Source organism: Artemia franciscana, chromosome 3, assembly GCF_032884065.1.
Source record: "Artemia franciscana chromosome 3, ASM3288406v1, whole genome shotgun sequence".
NCBI lineage: Eukaryota > Metazoa > Arthropoda > Branchiopoda > Anostraca > Artemiidae > Artemia > Artemia franciscana.
This window is the reverse complement of record NC_088865.1, coordinates 28,677,837-28,698,416: the sequence shown is the minus strand read 5'-3', so window position 1 is coordinate 28,698,416 and position 20,580 is coordinate 28,677,837. Positions and strand designations below refer to the sequence as shown.

The 20,580-nt window shown below is 34.7% G+C and overlaps 2 protein-coding genes across 3 annotated transcripts in view; one reads left to right on the top strand and one right to left on the bottom strand.

Annotated features, from left to right (window-relative positions):
- Window positions 1-13,100, bottom strand: part of LOC136025123 (nuclear pore complex protein Nup50-like) — a 55,806-nt gene extending 42,706 nt beyond the window's left edge. The window contains exon 1 of the mRNA XM_065700863.1: window positions 12,853-13,100. Within this exon, the coding sequence (XP_065556935.1) occupies window positions 12,853-13,047 (195 nt within the window). The 5' untranslated portion in view covers window positions 13,048-13,100. The remainder of the gene's footprint in view (window positions 1-12,852) is intronic.
- A 3,930-nt stretch (window positions 13,101-17,030) lies between these two features.
- Window positions 17,031-20,580, top strand: part of LOC136025120 (DNA replication complex GINS protein PSF1-like) — a 29,991-nt gene continuing 26,441 nt past the window's right edge. The window contains exon 1 of one of the 2 annotated variants that reach the window (XM_065700860.1): window positions 17,031-17,149. The gene's annotated coding sequence lies outside the window, so the exon portion shown is untranslated. The remainder of the gene's footprint in view (window positions 17,150-20,580) is intronic. The other variant, XM_065700859.1, reaches the window with a different exon arrangement.

Here is a 20,580-nt window from a genome sequence, read left to right as displayed (position 1 = left end):
CACCTGTGAATATAGATATATATATATATATATATATATATATATATATATATATATATATATATATATATATATATATATATATATATATATATATATGGTTTTAACTACGTAAAACTTGCGAATATACAACATTCTTTGCTGTCCCATTGTCTTTGCATATAAATAGATTGTCAGGTTTACCGACTCTTGAACATGCAACATATAATGGTCCATGGGAAAACAATCTGTATTCAGATCTATACCTCATGATTCTAATGATTGCCCTTGAGCTTTGTTGATGGTGATTGCTAATCGACCATTCCCTGTCCCGGTCGTCATTTACATCCCCCTGTTTCCCCCGGTGTCCCCGTTGTAGTTGTGTCCCTGTGTCCCGGTCGTCATTTATATTCCCTGTGTCCCGGTCGTCATTTGTATCCCGGTGTCCCGGTCTGTCTATACATTCGTTTTTTAGTTCTGTTTTTCTCCTTTATTTTTTTCCTTTTTTTTTCTTTTTTAGCTTATTTAGATTTTTAGATTTTTTAGTTTTTTTATTAGTTTTTAGTTTTTTTTTCTTTTTAGTTTTTTTGTCCCGGTCGTCATTTATATCCCCGTTTCCCCCGGTGTCCCCGTTGTAGTTGTGTCCCTGTGTCCCGGTCGTCATTTATATTCCCTGTGTCCCGGTCGTCATTTGTATCCCGGTGTACCGGTCTGTATATACATTCGTTTTTTAGTTTTGTTTTTCTCCTTTATTTTTTTCCTTTTTTTCTTTTTTAGTTTATTTAGATTTTTAGATTTTTTAGTTTTTTTATTAGTTTTTAGTTTTTTTTTCTTTTTAGTTTTTTTGTAGTTTTTAACTTCTTTTTAGTTTTGTTAATTTTTTTTTTTACTTATGTCCTGGTCGTCATTTATACTCCCTGTGTCCCGGTGCTTTGTTGATTGCTAATCGAACATTCCTTTTGTCCTGGTCGCTTTCTCTTTGAGTGTCGTCATTTATTTTTTTCTTTTTTAGTTCTTTTAGTTTTTACCTTTTTTAGTTTTTTTTAGTTTTTTAGATGAAAATTTTTTTTAGTTTTTTCCTTTTTTTCTTTTTAGTTTTTTATTGGTTTTTACCTTTATGTTAGCTTATTTTTCAGTTTTTTCCTTTTTTTTTAGTTTTTTTTTATTTTTTATTTTTTTTAGTTTTTTACCTTTTTTTAGTTTTTTTAGTTTTTTTAGTTTTTTTAGTTTTTTAGCTTTTTTACTTTTTTTATTAGTTTTTAGTTTTTTTGTAGTTTTTGCCTTTTTTTAGTTTTTTATTGGTTTTTACCTTTATTTTAGCTTATTTTTCAGTTTTTTCCTTTTTTTTAGTTTTTTTTTAGTTTTTAGTTTTTTTAGTTTTTTACCTTTTTTTAGTTTTTTTAGTTTTTTTAGTTTTTTAGCTTTTTTATTTTTTTTATTAGTTTTTAGTTTTTTTTGTAGTTTTTGCCTTTTTTTAGTTTTTTTAGTTTTTTAGCTTTTTTATTAGTTTTTAGTTTTTTTTGTAGTTTTTGCCTTTTTTTAGTTTTTTTAGTTTTTTAGCTTTTTTATTTTTTTTATTAGTTTTTAGTTTTTTTTGTAGTTTTTGCCTTTTTTTAGTTTTTTCAGTTTTGACGTCACCTGATCCAGTTTTTTCAGGTGACGTCACCTGATCCACGATCCACAGATCCACAGACAACTTATTTTTATATATATAGATAGTTTTTTTTTTTTACTTATGTCCTGGTCGTCATTTATACTCCCTGTGTCCCGGTGCTTTGTTGATTGCTAATCGAACATTCCTTTTGTCCTGGTCGCTTTCTCTTTGAGTTTCGTCATTTATTTTTTTCTTTTTTAGTTCTTTTAGTTTTTACCTTTTTTAGTTTTTTTTAGTTTTTTAGATGAAAATTTTTTTTAGTTTTTTCCTTTTTTTCTTTTTAGTTTTTTATTGGTTTTTACCTTTATTTTAGCTTATTTTTCAGTTTTTTCCTTTTTTTAGTTTTTTTAGTTTTTTAGCTTTTTTACTTTTTTTATTAGTTTTTAGTTTTTTTTTGTAGTTTTTGCCTTTCTTTAGTTTTTTCAGTTTTTTTTTTAGTTTTTTATTGGTTTTTACCTTTATTTTAGCTTATTTTTCAGTTTTTTCCTTTTTTTTAGTTTTTTTAGTTTTTAGTTTTTTTCGTTTTTTACCTTTTTTTTAGTTTTTTTAGTTTTTTTAGTTTTTTAGCTTTTTTATTTTTTTTTATTAGTTTTTAGTTTTTTTTGTAGTTTTTGCCTTTTTTTAGTTTTTGCCTTTTTTTAGTTTTTTTAGTTTTTTAGCTTTTTTATTTTTTTTATTAGTTTTTAGTTTTTTTTGTAGTTTTTGCCTTTTTTAGTTTTTTCAGTTTTGACGTCACCTGATCCAGTTTTTTCAGGTGACGTCACCTGATCCATCCACAGACAGACAGACAACTTATTTTTATATATATAGAAGATTACATTTTACTGATTTTAACTGATTTATAGTGTACTGATTTTAAGTGGACAATTGGATTTATTTTAAATTAACTCATAAGTGTTGACTATGGATTGTACCGTACATGTATTTGTGTTTTGACAACTAAAACAAATATTTGGCTTGTCTGCTGCTTTAGTTTGGTAGCTATATTTTATTATGTTTTGATTAGTCAGTTATTGCGTACTAATTTTAAGTAGATGACTAGAATTATTTTTAATTATTTCATAAGCTTTGGTAGTGGGTCAAGACAAGTTTATTCCGACTATAGTTTATAGTCAGCTCTGTAAAAATAGGCCAAGTCTTCCTCAAGAAATTCTACAAGCTATTAGCAAAAAAAAAAATATCAGTGGCGTGACCATATTAAAATAAGAAGCTCTGAGTCATGGATAAGATATAAAAGAACAAGAAATAGAACAACTTGGCTTCTTTGGTCAAATCATGAGGCACTTGAATCTTCTATCAATGCATCAGCTCAAAGTTGCCCAAAAAGGTTTTGGAAATATATAAGAAAAAACCAAATTTCAAAGTCCTCATCCTCAACTTCATTCACTAACCCTGAAACATAGACAAATATAGACAATGATAATAGAAACGCTGAATATTTTAATCAACTTTTCTCATCTGTTTTTACACAGCCCCACAGTGAAACTCCTACTGATCCTGTTTTTTTCTACCAATTTCACAATAGATTTTGATGATTCTGACTTTGATTATCAACAAGTTTTTGAGGTCCTGAAGCATCTTGACAGAAATAAATCACCAGACATTCATGAATTTTCGAACCATATGATCTGAGAACTTGCAATAGTACTCACTGAACCACTGACATATTTATATAATATGTGTCTGGCGTCTGGTACTTGCCCTTTGGCATGCAAAAAGTAATAATCAAACCCCTGTATAAAAGTGGCACAAAATCCCAATTTAAAAACTATAGACCAATATCAAACACTTCAATTTTTTCCAGAATTATGGAAAAACTAATTGTCAAGAGAATACAAAATTATTTTGAATCAAATCTTCTTTGGCATCCATCTCAACACGGTTTCTGTAAAAAACGTTCACGTAATACACAGCTTTTGGAAGTAGTTACTGCCTTTCACAAAACAGCAGATGAAGGTCTTACGTTTGATTGCATTTATATAGATTTTTCTAAGGCGTTCATAAAATTTCCATTCCACTTTTATTTCAAAAGTGTGAGGTATATCACCTTGGTGCCAGAACGTTGAATTGGATTGGTGATTATCTAACAGGCAGGATACAGCAAGTGGTTGTAGGTGATGCTTTGTACTCTGCTGAGATGGTTTTAAGTGACATTCCACAAGGTAGTTGCCTTAGTCTGGTACTTTTCTGCCTTTTCATCAATGACTTGCCTCTTGTTGTCCACCATTCCACAGTTAAAATGATTGCAGATCATGTAAAGCTTGACTTCTCCCCAACAAATTCAGATGAAGCTCCATTGCTTCTAAAAGACTTAGATGCAATGCACAATTGGTGTACTGTCAACTCCAATTTGTCAACGAAAATAAATGTAGTCATCCATTACTTTCACGAAATAGAACAAAGTTACCATTACCATCTTATTGGACATTCAATTTTACCTATGAAAATGTCCGTGACCTTGGTGTCCTTTTTTATTCTGGTTTTAGGTTTGATAGGCATGTCTCTGAAGTAACTCGTAAGGCAAACTATCAGCTATAATGTCTCAGACACAATTTCCATAGGATTAATCTCCATTCATTCATTGCCAATTATAAATGAACAGTTTGACCTATACTCAAATACAATTCGTCAGTATGGTATCCATTGAATAAAAATGACAGAGCAAGGGTTGAAAAAATACAGCAAAGAGCAACTAAGCTTGTACCTTACTTGAAACATTTCCACATTCAAATAAACTGAACAGGCTAGGATTGCCAAGTCTTCAATTCTGAAGGGATGGGGCAGACATTATTAACACATTCCGTACAATCAAAGGCATTGATAATATAAGTACATCACAGTTCTTCACATTTAATGACACTAACAGGACCCATTATCACCCACATAAATTGTACCCCTCACTTTCAAAAACAAAAATAGGCCAACATTCATTTTACAGCAAGGTGTGAAAGCCATGGAATGACCTTCCACCTGAAACATTTCTAACAGATGACATAAACAGATTCAAAACAAAACTAGCAGAAACACATTTTCACAGTAAATCATTTTTAAATCATTTATAGTATTATTTGTCAGTGTTTGTTGTAGTTGTTATTTTTCATAGATTTGTATGTGTGTATTATGTTGTCAGCATTGTCATAACTTCTTTTTATTATATTTAGTGCGACAAGCTTGAAAGCTTACCATATTTGGTATTAATAAATAAATAAATAAGTTTTGACTACAGATTGTATGTATATTTATGTCTTGACAACTAAACACATATTTGGCTTGTCTGCTGCCTGTTTTGGAAATAAATTGAATTGAAATTGAAAATGACTCATAAGTTAACATAGTTTTCACAGGATAGTAAGACAGCTGGCCTTGTTGATTATTTTATTGTAAAGAAAGACTGACAGGATCAGTACAAGATGCTTGGGTAGATAAGTGTTTTTTTTGTTTTGTTTTTATCAATTTAAAAAACTTTTTCCAAGAGACAAGTTCTCCAAAGAAAAATAAAGAGCTTCACTAAGCAAAGAATGAGCAAAAATAAAGTCAAATAACTTTCCAAACATCAAACTACTACAAAACCCCATCAATAAATAAATGAACAGAAAACAAACAGAAAATACAACAAAATAGCTGAGTCAAACTCAAAACAAGTAAAAATTAACATGTGTAGGACAGATAACCCCTCTCTCTTCTAAAGACCAGAACACAATTGGCGCTTTACTGAAAAAAACAACAACAAACAAACAAATGACTGTGAATTGCCAGGTTAATTGACACATACTGAAATTTCTTCCCTAAGGTTTTAATAATTTTTCATATAAGAAAAAAAGGTGAAAGCATTTCAAATGTATTTTGTTTTCAGTAAAGCACAAATTGTGTTCTGGGCTTGAGAAGGCATAGCGTTTATCAGCCTTACTTACATATGCATTGTAATTTTGGTTTGTTTTGATTTTCATTTATTTATTGATAGTGATGTGTGGTGGTTTTATGCTTGGAAGATTATTTGACTTTATTTTTACTCATTCTTGGCTTAATGAAGCTCTTTACTTTTCTCTAAAAAACTTGTCTTGTGGAAAAAGTTTTTTAAATTAATTTCTGTTTGTTTTTTATTGGCATAGTCTTTTCATGGAAAAAATAATATTGTAGGGCCTCCCTTTCCTTGTGCATCGACTTCAATGAATATCACATCTGGATTCAGGGTGCTGAAATTTGGCCTTGTGATTGACATGTGTTCCAGGATGACAAATTCCTAGCTGTAACAGACCTGATCCATCTGGTATTCCACAACAAACAGAATCAGACATGTTTCCTGAAGAATATACTGGATTCAATCACATTAAGAACCAAGTTTGAGTGATTTTCAAGACCTTGGGGCATTTCTAGAAGCAGTTGATGAGTCACTAGTTCCCAAAAGTGACATTGTATGATGCTCCCAGTTCCCAGGATCTCTGGGGGAACTGAACGTGCTGCAAAAGCACTGGTCTTTGATATAGGTTTGAGTGAATATTTGGTAGAATAAACAAAACAGTAGTCAAATTTTGTATCTGAAGAAAATATAATTGGAACAATAATAGTACTGCAACTGTACCTGGTGTTAGAACTAAAATAGAGATTACTATACTAACATTGTGACCAACCTGCCCCATGTGCCCAACCAACCTACCCCACTCATGGGGCACATTGGCCACTTCTGACCTCATCTGTTAAAAATGTTGCAGAAGATAAAATAACAGTAAATAGAATCTAAAAAAATCATAAACATTGAAGAATGAATGCTCTATCTTTTGACATCAGAATCATTTTTCTAGCTCACAAACTTTGGCCACACAGTCTGCCAAAGCGAAAAAGTGACCAACCTGTCCCACTCTCCCCTATATCTTTTCAGTTTTTTTCTATAAGAGCTCATAGTATGGGTTGCTATTTGTATGTCAAAGAAACTTTTCCAACAATTTTTAATCCTGATACAAGCAGTATATTTAATTTAATTTTATAGCTTCTGAAGTTGACCTGAACAATAAAACTTAATGTCCTTCCAAAGAGATTCTATCTATGCTCTTTGACAACAAGGATACACTTACACACTTTTTATTTATTTAAATTATAAGAGCAGAAGTAGTAATAGTAGTATCCCCTAATATTTCAACTCAATACCCCTAGTTGTTCTCAATATATTGCTTGAATGTCTTATTGGGGACCATAGAGACAACACCTTTTGATTTATTTTAAAGTAATTGTAGAGTTCTCCATTTAAAGTGATCAGACATTGATTTTTCTTACTGATTTTTATATTTATTTTGTAGGTGCTTGGGTCATAATATAAGCTTACTAACTTACATGATTGATAATTGCCTGGTTGCTACATACATGATTGATGCATAAGAGAAAACTCCACATGGTGTCAGAAGTCTGAGGAATACAACATGGAATTTGGAGCTTGCCCATCAATAAATTGGGATGCAACAAACTTAAAAGTTGCCTGGTCACACTTCAAACAGCATGCAGAACTTATGTTTACAGGACCTCTAAGTGAAAAAACAAGTGCAGTGAAATGCTCATACTTGCTGATATGGGCTGGTGAAAAGGGCAGAGACATTTTTAATACATGGACATTAACTGCCGATGAAACAACCAATGTCGAAACATATCTAAGGAAGTTTAGAGAACATGTTGAACCACTTGCGAACCCTATATTTGCAAGATATCAGTTCCACAAACGTAACCAGAGAGACGGTGAATCCATAGAACAGTACCTCACTGAGTTGTGCATCACAGCAAAAGAATGTGCATTTGGAACGACCAGTGATGAAATGAACAGAGATCAACTAGTTTTTGGAGTAAAGCAAGACAAGATTCGGGAACGACTACTTAGTGAAGGAGCAGGACTAACTCTAGCTCATGCAATAGCTACATGCAGAGCTGCAGAGGTGACCCAAGCACAGTTGATGATAATGTCCAACCAGGAACATCCAAAAGTGCATGTAAAACAAGAGATAGATGTGGTAACAAGGCAGGGACGAAAATGCTACAAATGTGGTGGCAGCTTCACACCTGTCATGTATGTTCCCCAAAGGACTCAGGTGAAGGGCCAAAGTGTTACAATTGTGGTGGAGTGTTCAGCAAAAGCCATCAGTGCCCTGTCAAAGGAAAAAGCTGCATAAAATGCAAGAAGATGAATCACTTTGCAAAAATGTGCAGAAGCAGTCAAAGGAACATTCATAGCATTGAAACAGAGGAAAGTAGTACAGATACATCTTCACAGTATTTTATTGAAAGCATTCAAATGAAGGAGGAAAAGAATAATGAACCAGTGGCCAAACTGTGTCTAACAATAGAAGGAATTAATGTGGAATTCAAAATTGATACAGGTGCAGAACCAAATGTCATACCAATGAAGACCCTTAACAAGATGCATCCACAACCAAAACTCAGGCCAACATCTGACATACTTACAAGCTATACTGGTGAATCCTTGAAAGTAGCTGGTACCTGCCAGCTAGAGGTTCAGTACAAGAACAGAGAGCCGCAAACACACAAGTTCTATGTGGTGGATACAGACATGAGACCTATACTTAGTAGGCAGACCCGTGTATTGCTGAACTTAATCAAGTTCATATACAACATAGAACAGACACCAGTAACTAGTACTACGGATGAGATTCTAGTAGAATACAAAGACGTGTTTGAAGGCATTGGTAAAATGCCTGGAAAATGCAAGATACACCTGAAGCCCGGAGCAATACCATCAGTACAACCACCAAGAAAAGTACCCTTGGCAATCCAGGATAAACTGAAAAACGAACTGGAACGCCTGGTCTCCCTCGGGATAATCGAAAAAGTTACTGAGCCAACAGAGTGGGTAAACTCTATTGTCATAGTGCAGAAGCCCAACAGCGATATCTGGATATGCCTAGATCCTGTAGAATTGAACAAATGGATACAGAGACCACATTATCCGATACCAACGTTTGACGACATTGCAAACAAATGTCACGGAGCTCAAAATCTGTTCAAACTAGATGCCAGAAACGGATACTGGTCAATGGTACTTGATGATGCATCATCAGATCTGACAACGTTCAACACCACGTTTGGGAGATTCAAGTGGAGAAGATATCCATTTGGAATAATCTCAGCTCAGGATGAGTACCAGCGCTGGATGGAGGAGGCTTTTGAAGGATTGCGTCTGGGTCTAATAGTGGATGACATAGCAGGCATAGGAACAAGTAAAGAAGATCACGACAAAGGAGTCAAGTTTATCAAGACAAATGCGTATTCAATGCAACAGCCATTCCATATTTTGGCCATCTTCTAACCACGGAGGGTGTCAGGCCAGGCCCCAACAAAACAAAAGCAATTGCTGAAATGCTGGAACCAAGAAACAAAGAGGAACTGCAGACATTATTAGGGATGTTCAACTATCTCTCCAGATATATACCAAACTTATCCAGTCTGAACCAACCTCTACGAGAGCTTGGAAAAGCTAAGGATTTTGTCTGGACAAAGAAACACAGCAATACATGTCTAAGCATTTGCAACTCATTGTGCAAACACCTCTCATATTTCAATACTCACTGCCAGGAAGTCGAGGTAATTGTTGATGCATCACAACATGGGTTGGGAGCCCAGCTACTAGTGGAAGATGAAACAGTAGCATGTGGTTCAAGATCATTAAGTGACACAGAACAAAGATACTCTCAAATTGAGAAAGAACTACTCAGCATCGTGTTTGCATGCAAACATTTTCACCAATATATATTTGGAAGAAAGGTCTTGGTCATTACAGACCACAAACCGTTGGAAAACATTTTGAGAAAACCAATCAGCAAGGCTTCACCCAGATTACAGTGGATGATGCTAGCCATCCAGCCATACGACCTCAGGTTCACATACAGACCTGGACAAGAAATTCCTGTGGCTGATACCTGATCACGTTTACACATGGAAAACACAGACCCAGAAGAAGATCTACAGGCTGAATTGCACATGCATAACATTATAAAACACATCCCAATCAAAGACCAAATGGTGCAAAGCATCACAGACAGTACCAAACATGACCCAAAAATGCAAGTTCTAGTCAACACCATCAAAAAAGGATGGCCAGAGCACAAAAAACAGTGCCCAGCTGAAATTCAGGAGTACTGGAATTACAGAAATGAACTGGCAGCATACCAAGGAATCCTTTTAAAGGGTGATCAAATCATAATACCGGGGTGTATGTGCCAAGAAATCATGACCCATCTTCACACAGCCCACCTAGGCATTGTCAAAACGAAACAATGTGCACGCTCATGCGTTTTCTGGCTGAACATCACTGCCAACATCATCTTTGGATGTGAAATATGTCAACGATTCAGTGGTTGCCAGCCAAAGGAACCTCTCATAAATTCTGAAATTCCTGAGTACCCATGGGAACATGTGGGTACTGATTTACTGTTCTGGGAAGGAAGAAATTACTTGGTAACCACTGACTACTATAGTAGATACATTGAACTTGACAAGCTAGACAGTACAAGCTCGGGAGCCATAATAACCAAGCTGAAAAGCCAATTCGCACAACATGGGATCCCACAAATACTTACCTCTGACAATGGCCCCCAGTTCACAGCAGACGAATTCAAAAAATTTGCAGAACAGTGGAGAGTCACACACCGCACGTCCAGTCCCAGATACCCTCAGAACAATGGCCTCAGTGAAAAAGCAGTCCAAACTGTAAAAAGGCTTATGTCAAAAGCACTGACTGACAGATTAGACCCATACCTAGCTTTACTTGAGTATCAGAACACTCCCGTAGACGATTTAGCATCACCAGCACAACTGTTGATGAGTTGCCAGTTAAGATCAGTTATGCTGTCAGTAGAGCATAACTTTGTGTCAAAAATTGTGCCCAAAGAGGAATACAAGGCAGCAAGACAAAAGCAGCAAGAAGCCAAGAAGGAGGCTTACGACAGAGGTACACGCATGATCAAACCTTTTGCACCAGGCCAACAAGTATGGCTCAATAAAACTGGGCAGGCAAATGAAAGATGGATTAAGGCCACGGTAACTGGTATATACAACGAATCAAGCAACCGCTCAGTGACTGTAAAGACAGAAGATGGAGCTGTATAGACGCAACAGGAAGTTTATACATGCCAGACCCACTACAAACGAGTGCACCTACCTGCAAAACAACATGATGCCATTAACAAACATGGAGGTGCCCATGGAACCTGAACCATTGTATGAATCCCCCCTAATCACAAGCCCATCAAGCAATATCAGTTGGAGGTTTAGCCTACCTGAAGAATCCTTTCAGACACCAAGAGCAAACCAACAACCAAACCCTAAGGAGCCACAAAGCACACCTCCTGGTTTCAAAGCCACAGCTACAGCACACCCAGTACAACCAAATCTGAAGATGACAAGGTCGGGAAGGGTTATAAAGGAGCCAGCCAGATTAAACCTTTAGCCATGAAACCCCTGTTGGATCACTTGAAGAAGAACAAATCCAAAAGAAGGAAGATGTAGAGTTCTCCATTTAAAGTGATCAGAAATTGATTTTTCTTACAAATTTTTATATTTATTTTGTAGGTGCTTGGGTCACAATATAAGCTTACTAACTTACATGATTGATAATTGCCTGGTTGCTGCATACATGATTGATGCATAAGAGAAAACTCCACAGTAATATTTATTTCTAAAGCATAATAGGCCACTTGCATAATTGTAGGGGATTGACATGCCTAATATCCCTAAAAAAAATGCTTGACTGTTTTGCTGTGCTGAACATAATGGCTTTCTCAAAATTTTGACTGGATGCATTTGGAGAGTGAATGGGCTTGAGAGAAGGGCTGCTTCCTCTCAAATCTCCTGTTACCCTTAAAGAGGGTACAAGACAATCATACTGTAATTAGGGTGCAAGGGGGAGGACTCCCTCCTTCATATATCTAGTAAAAACATTTTAAACAAGTAAATAAAAGTGAAAACAGATGCATTTTGTTCTCAGTAAAGTGTAAATTATGTTCTGGTCTTGAAAAAGTATGGGGTTTGTCAGCCCAACTCATGTTGATTTTTGCTTGTTTTGAGTTTGACTTATATATTGTATGATTTAAATGAACAAAATATGTATAAATATATACATATACTAAACTGACAATCCACAGCCATATTTTTCAGCAAGGTGCAAAATCATGTTCCGGTCTTGAGAAAGTATGGGTGTTGTTTAGGACACAATTTATAGACCTTTTAACTATACTGAACAAAATGGCTTTCTCAACATGTTAATTAGATGTGTTTTTGGAATTCATAGGCATGTGGGGGGGGGGGCTTGTTCCCCTGAAACCACTTTTAACCAGTAAAAAGGGCAATAGTCCTTTGAATTTCCAACCAAATGAGCCTTTTTGAAGTTTCTATGATAACAAATGGCCATCTCAAAATTTATATCAGATTCATTTCAAGAAAATACTAGGTTAGGGGGGTGGGTATCAACCCTCCAATCACTCTGAATCTTTGCTCAATCTCAATTTATGAGGGTTCAAAGATCTACAAATACATTTCCTAAATTTAGAAAAAAAGATTGATATGGCTTAAAATTCTACTCAAATAGCAAGAATTGCATTTTCAGAACTAAAACTAGAGAAAAAGAACTAATAACTAAAAATTAAGGTAACTGATGTTTTATGAAAATTTCAATAGATATAGACCTGTCAAGCAGGCATATTCCTAACACTTAGAAATCAGAAGATAATTAACATAGAAGTTTGAAGCTTGATAATAACTAGAAGCTTGGCAATACCTTCCCAGGGTATGTTTTTGCCCCTATATTCATTAATGAAGGTTCCATTTTTCCTAATTTAACCCCTTTACAAGCTAGCAAAAAGTAGCTACACTAGAATTTTACCAGATATGGTAATTTTTAGGGATGCCACTAAAAAAAACATAGAATGGGACTGCTTTCTCTCCAGTCACTTTTGACTCTTGAAAAATATGCTAGAAGTTTCTATTTTAGACCAAATGAACTCCCTCCAAAGTTTCTACATCCACCCCTTTAATATGAAGCAGCACTGGAAAACAAAATAATGTATCAAAGCATTATGAATCTGTATTAGCCTATATGCAATACTAGGCCTAGAGAATTGTCTCTGATATATCATATCCAAATTAAACAATTTACAGTCCATGCTTAGGAGTTGGTCAAATATTTTTCAGAGGTTAGCTATTTTCCAAGCGCAGACAAAGAGCATTACCTTATCAGATGAATGTAAACTTGGGCTTTCTCCTCCATTGGATGATTGTACCAATCGCCTTTTTCCTGATCTGATCACTCTATTTTTCAAAATTTCATCTGAGGCGAAACTAGGTGTTGAGACAGAAACTTCATCTTCACTATCTGGTTCATCAAAATTATCTTGGGTCAATTGCTTATTTGAAGATCTTTTCATTATGTCAAATTTTTTGAATTCTCTCTGTCAATTTCTTCCGAATAGTTTCTATAAGCAAATGTCATAGGTAGCGTTGTCGACTGAAAGATGTAAAATTAACGATTGGGGTAGGTTACACAATAGACTAGGGCTTATTTTAGCGCTTTTCTTATGGGTTCACTGAAAACGGTTTGTGTCTTTATATGCTGAGAAACTATGGTAATGAAAGCTATTTTTCAAAAAATTGAAAAAACATTTTTTTTAAAAGAGGAGAGGGTAAGTCGTGTTCAGAAGTTGGTATTGTAATCTAAAAGAAATCAATATTGATAGTTGCGTAAAGAACAGTATAAAACAAAATATAATGTGGTGTTGCAGCTATCTAGGCCTGCAGCTGCTAGCACTGGGTGTTTCGAATCCGGTGGGCTTGCCTTAACAAGCGTTAAGGACCCCCGAAAAAGATTCTCGCCAGGCAGTTGACCGTTGGGCTAGTACAGTCTTCAATTGCAGCGAACCGACTGACTTAAGAGCATTACATACTAAAGAAAAATGACCCATTTCTGTGGATATATGAATTATTTAGGCTTATAACAAAGTTTCTGAAGAAAAAAATGTGTTCAGCTGGGAGTGAAGCATACCAATGTCTGGAGGGTAGCAAATCCAGTCCTGGGAGGTGCAGTTGCCCTCCTAGCCCAGTTCCAGTTCCAAAAATTGTAGGGAGGTATATGGACTAACAACAAGTCCTTTCACCTTTTTGACTTCTTCTTCAGAAAAAAAAACTAGCTACTGGAAGCGCTATTCTCCTCCAGTCTGCGAACAATGGATATATACGATTATGAACAATAATACACTGTTATTGATTGTGGGAAGTGCGAGTACCTGAGCTACCTGTCCCCAGCAGTTTAAGGCACTAGGCCGGCCGGTACCAATACGGCTCTTCCTATTCATTCCCGCTCTCTTCTGCACAATCAAAAACTATGGATAAATCGCGTCCCTTTAAAAATTGACTTCTTCAAGCTTTCATCTTTATTAAACAATATTTCTCTTCTTTAAGGTATCAATTGCTGCCTTAAATATCTTACGATCAATTTCCCATGGCAGGTTAGAATCCAGGATAGCTGTATAAGTATTTGGAATCTTAGCCAAGGAGCAGAAACACTTAAGAGCAACAGTCTCCTCACTCTGAGCCTGGCAATCAAATAAAATATGCTGGATTGTTTCCTCTGTTGAAAAGCAGATTCGGCATAAAGGGGAATGATGTAGCTTCCAATTAAATAACAAGCTATTTAGAAGTAGGGCACCTGATTTCAGCCGGTAATATAGCACAGTATTTAATCTTGTATGAAATGGAGATAACATTAATGTACTGTGATTAACTTTGGATCTTTGCCTGATAATATCTCGTGAATTGAGGTCAGAGGAAGGACTGGGAGATAACATGGAAGCCTTTGCTGCTAGAGAATCAGCCATATCATTATATTTTATACCTTTATGACTACGAACGTGTTGAAAATAAACTTCATTTTCCTTGATCTTAAGATTAAGAAGCTGTCTTCTAATATTATATAAATCTTTGTCATTAGCAATTCTATTAATATTTTGGATCAGTAGTAATGCTGATTTAGAGTTGGAGAGACAGAGTATATTTTCAGATTCATAAGAGCATCCAAGGCCAGGCGGATGGCACTTAATTCAGCAGACAAGATAGAAGATCCCAATGGGAGAGGAGAATAAATATTCAAATTCAGGGATGGGATACATGCTCCTGCTCCAGCTCTTTCCCTCTGGACGGATCCATCTGTATATATTGTGCCCTGCTTTTGAATGCAATGCCCATATCAAATTGTGCCCTGCTTTTGAATGCAATTCAGTAATTGCAATTGGCATTTAAATGGGAATAGTTACATCAAATTCAATATGCAATGGAGTGAATTCACAATCGTTCCCAAAATCTAAGGGATAATTTTGTTGTTTTTTCAGTTTCTCAATGAAAATACAAAAAAAAAACGATTTTTCAACAAAAAAAGAAGATATTCTCGAAATCAAGGGTAGGGCCGACTGGGGGCTTGACATTTTTCACCCTCTCCAATGATTGAAACCATTGGTACCAATCTTATTAAACTTGGGACTCATTAGGTAATGATAATATAAAACCATTGAAGAGTTGAAGTCTAACCAGAAACTTTTGCAAGACTTGACCTCTTTTTTATTTTTGTAGGCTTTGCCTGGTGACATTGTGGATCGACAATTTTATATTTTTTGCCAGAAAACGATTTTAAGGGAAATCTAAGCTGAAAACGACTTACAATGGAAACAGATATTTGTCAGTTTCGTTGGTCGAGTCAAAGCGGGAAATTTCAACGATGGATATCACGAGGGATTTTGCTTATAAAATTTTGAAGAGAAAAGTAACTAATTTGCCATGCAGATTTTTTTTTACGAATTGTTGACTTGATCTCTTGCCTAAAACAAAATGTGAAAATACTTTAATCTGAATCACCTATCCCTTTTTCCTTTGACGGGCAGATTAAAAATCTTCTTGTGCTTTATGAAAAATTTTATGATTTGATTTGACAATGAAAATATTTAAAAATAGTGACAATTAAAGGAGTAAACTTGAGTTTGATTGAAAATGATAAAACAGTGTTCAATTGATTTTGAAAAATTGCCATTCCTTCTGACAATAATTATAATCTGCTCTCCCGCAAAAATTATTGGTTGATATACGGTTGCTAATCAACAAATCTCTTCTCATGACTGTAGATCAGGAATTTGTTCGCTAAAAAGAGCTTTGTGTCTTTGACGGCAACCAGAGCCATCTTTTCAGGCAACCCACCTCCCACACAGAATTTGACACGGATTGTGCAGACTATCGTTTTGAGTGCCGCTTTCAACACGGCGAATGTCTTCTCAGAACTAATGTTCAACCATGCTATTCTATGGGATTATACTTTGGAGGAACCCATTTCCAACACACTTGGATCCCGTACATGACAATGTTTTAGAGTTTCGCAAAGTTACACACGGAGAACCTGAAAACGATTTTTATTAAATCTGCTCAAAACACGCCTCAAATCCGGTGCATGAAAACAGTGTTTCCACTTTGAAGGATTTATCCCTTTCTGAGGGATTTCTAGGCCTTCCGCAGGATTATTTTCTCTAAAAAGGGATACGGGATTTTTCAGGGATAATTGAGATATTAAGGGATTTTCCCTACTAAAATAGAGATATTCAGGATTTTCAGTTTTGATGGTGTATTCAAGGATTTTTGTTGGTATTTGGTGCAGCTTCCAGAATTTTTTATCTTTCCCTGTAAGGATTTTGTTTTTCGTCAGTATGAGCGATATAGTGAGCTACGCGCCAACTTTTTCAAAATTGCTTGGCAACTGTTTCAAAATTCAACAGCGGCAATTGGAATTAGCTAGTTGATTAAGAAGAAACAAAAGGAAAGTAAAAGTAAGATATATTATTTTTGGATTAAGGGTTTGATATTTTTGTTAATTTTTAATTACAAAATATAAACATGATATTTACTTTGACTGCGATGTGTAAGAGCATGCACATTTGAAGGTCATGTTCGATCGTTGGTCTATTTTCATCCTGTGTTTTCACCTTTCGGGCGAATGTGGCAAAAATTTTTGTATTGTTGGTTTAACAAACAAAAATAATGTTCTGTTCTTTGACTCTTGAACGAGAGGTTGAATTCTGCATTCGTTAGTATCCATGCTCAAGATAGGAGAATGCAAATTTTGGGATTTAGTTTTGAAGTTTTTTTTGTTAAAAAAATTATAGTGTTTGCATCTTCCAGTGCTTTTCAGTTCGTTCGGAGAGATTTTTATTTAAAACAACACAGATGGACTTCGTGGACCAGGAAACCAGTAGCTAACTGTCGTGATTAGCATGAGAGGGATTTTTCAAAGGATTATTGTTTGACCAAAAAGGGATTTTTAGGGATTTTTCGTCTCTGATTCGGGATTTTTCAAAAAAGAAAGTGGAAACACTGCATGAAAACACAACTCAGCATGTCTTATTTCGCGAAGAAACTTAAGCAAGTTTCGGTCAAATTCTGAAAAATAGGCTAGCTAGTTGTTACTTAGCCTATTTATTTCGTGGTATAAAGAATAAGGTAAATGCATTTTGTTACTGTTTTTGTCCGTATCCAAAGGTGAGATCTTTGAAATAATCTTGGCTGTGTGAAAGGTGTCAAATTTAATGTTGGTCAAAGTTGTTATGCATATTAGGATAGCCTATTCTCCATTGATTACCCACTTTTTATACAGGATGAAGGATTATCAGTTATAAAATTACTTTTATTGAACTGACTTCTAAATCAGACTGTCAAAGTGCAAACTTGGGAGCCTTAAAATTTTTAAACTGAATCCACATCAATGCCTCCTCTCCCCCTGTGGTGATTGCAGATAGGCTAAAAATCTAAGAAATATACAAAACTAAGTTAGAGGTTAAGGATAGTGGCTCTCCAGAAGGAGACATGATAGAGCAAAAAGGGGGATATTTTTTAGATGACTAAGCTCTATGCTTGTTTTTATGGTTTTGTTCAAATTTTTGACATTTCATCCCGATCCCCCCCTATATAGCCCTTGGCTATATAGAACATAAACTAAAAATGTGGTAAAGGTGGATAGTTTTTACATTGATCACCAACAAATAAGGTGAACATACCTTGATGCCTTTTTAGCCTATTCTCTTTTTTAAGATAATAGTCATATTACATGGAAATTCAATTTAAACCTTTTAATGTCCCTCAAAGATTTCCTCCTGCTTTGGCAATATAAAAGGGCTAACAAGGACAACTTTTGCTTATGTATATCATGAATAATGGCATTTTAAACAATTTGACTACAGCTTGACTAGACTTTAACCCCAAACCTCCTAAGGTACCAATAGGCCTATATAGCATGAATTATAGATAGGCTATTTCCCATGTGTTTTCTGGTTTTTGATTTTGTAACAGTTAATTTGATTTATACCTGTTTAAACAAGAACAATGATAACAGCTTAAAGACAATTGACAATTTTTAAAGACTTATAAATTCTTTATTCAATTAGATGTTGGTGAATAAATGTCTGTAGATTATATAATTTTAGCAAAATGGAATTATAATTAGTTCCATATAAAATTGAATTTCAAAATAAAATAACTATTATATTCAGATAAAGCAAAAAATGACATCAAGCAGTATGTGTCACCTTATTTATAGGTCAGCTATATAAACTCCTACACTTTTACCTCTAGTACCATTAGATTCCTTGGTTTATCCTCTTTTTCAGCATAATAGCTATTACCCTGATAATCCCCCCCACACACAGAGACATACATATCCCAAATAATATATTTGTTTTTATTCTTTATGTTGACTAGCCTGTTGTTTTCTTATAGCCACCTCACCCAAGAAGTGAAGTTAGGTTAATCCTAATGAAACAGTTCTTATTTCATAATATGCAGAACACTTGTTGCTAAAACATTTTGCATATAGACCTGCTATACTCCCTCCACTCCCCCTAATGTGTAAATATAACCTATAGCCTAGGTTATACATTTTCAATGCATTTTCCCAATTTTGTTCTGTCTCAGTTGATTCAATTTACAGTTACACAGGATGAAACAAGAGAGACACATTGCAAGAATAGCTGGAAAATATATAATTTGGGCTTGAGGGGGCGGGGGTGTAAAGTAGGTCTATAGCAGATTTGCATGCAAAATGTGTAAGCTATAATTATTCTGCATATTATGAAGCAAGAATTGTTCCATTAGGATTGACCTAACTTCACTTCTTGGGTATGGTGGCTATAAGACACAAGTACCTTTCATTGTTTTTTATGTTATTTTTTTTTTAAATAGCCTAATGCTATATGATGTGTGGTGGAGCGCTGGGGGTGAACTGTCAAAAGTGCAAACAAAACCATAAAAATGATTATAACATTAACAATATAATAATGTCCCTCTTGTTTTTCTGGTATGTCTCCTTCCAGAGCATTTTTTTGGATTCTAGAAAAAAAATTCTGGATTAGGGGTCTTTGTCAATTAGTTGAGTTAGGTTAATGAAACTAAGGAAAAGATCCAGAACCCCATTGATTCCCCAGGAAGATATTTTAAAGTAGCCTATCTAAGAAAAAATGCGTCATTATGAAAAATAATGAGGGAGGGTTCATCCAAGGTCCTGTGATTATGTTTAGTACAGTTAAAAGACTTTGACAAGGATCCATTGGAAGGCAAGTACAGTGCCAGCAGCTGTGGTAATCCAGCTCCAATAGTATGTATTAAAGTTGCTGTGTTTATAAAGCTTGTGTTTTTTAGTGATTTATAGTAGTGAATGAAATTAGAGGAGAACTAAGGGCTATACCTGCTTTACTTATTAAAGTGGAAGAATTTCTCCTTTTGTGTTTAATGTCTTAAAACCAATCTGTTAACCTTCTTAAGAATAGGTACAATAGACTTTACTTGCATTGACTAATTTATTGATATCTGATGCCTTTTTATTTACTTCTGGTATTTTGGTGATTTAATTTGTTAGCAGAAAATAAGCATTGGTTTCCAGACTTCAGTTTTTTTGCTTGTGAAGTTGCTGCCAATTTTTTGGAGAAGAGTTGGCACACATGGTCAAATGAGTAGTTTATAGAAAGCATCTGTGTAGTCTGAAGTTTGACACCTTTTCAGTTTGTAACAAGTTGAATGTATAGAGAAAAAAAAAACAAAAAACAATTTAAATTAAACAGTTTCAAACATTGCAATGAAAATGTCATTTTCAGAATATAATGTCAGTTATGTTTTCAGGATGTAGTCATATTATTACTATTTTTGAGATATGGTTTAGTTTAATTGTAAAGAAATGGTAGTGAACCTACTCCCTGTTCAGTTAAAGGGACTTGAATTGTAAATGTAGCTATTACTAGCATGCTATCTTTTCAAAGATGCTATCTTAGCAGAGTGATATCTGTGACCACAACAGTATTTTTTTTGCAGCAATACGTGAAGTTTTTGTGGTGGTTGCAGGCAATTATGTATTACAATGTAATACTGTATATATATATATATAGCCTAGAAGTCATGAATTCATAAACTTTTTGCATAGTTATAAAAAAATTGAACACAAAGTAGATTAAAACAAGCAAAGGTAAAAACAACAAATAGGCTACACAATAGAACAGAATACATAGAAATTCATCATAACAGATAATATACATAGTTAATAATGTTATTATTATTTTGAAATTGGTTCTGATGCTCAGGAAACATTGATTTTCCTAGTCAGTTCCTGAAGCTATTGAATAATGATACTCTACAAGATTACTTCCAATTTGGTTTTTAATTTTTGTGGCTCTGTAGAGAAGGAAAAAAAAACAGTTGTCTTCAAAGGTTGCCAGTAAAAATTTTTAAAAGCATTCTGTCTTTTTAAAGAGTAACTGACCATCTCAAAGAAGCTGGAGCTATAATAGTATGTGCTTGCCCGAATTGTAGTTAACTCCAAGGCAAAAACACCTTTTTTAAAGTCACAACCATGCTTTAGGTACCTTATTACACTAGACACTTGTAGGGTA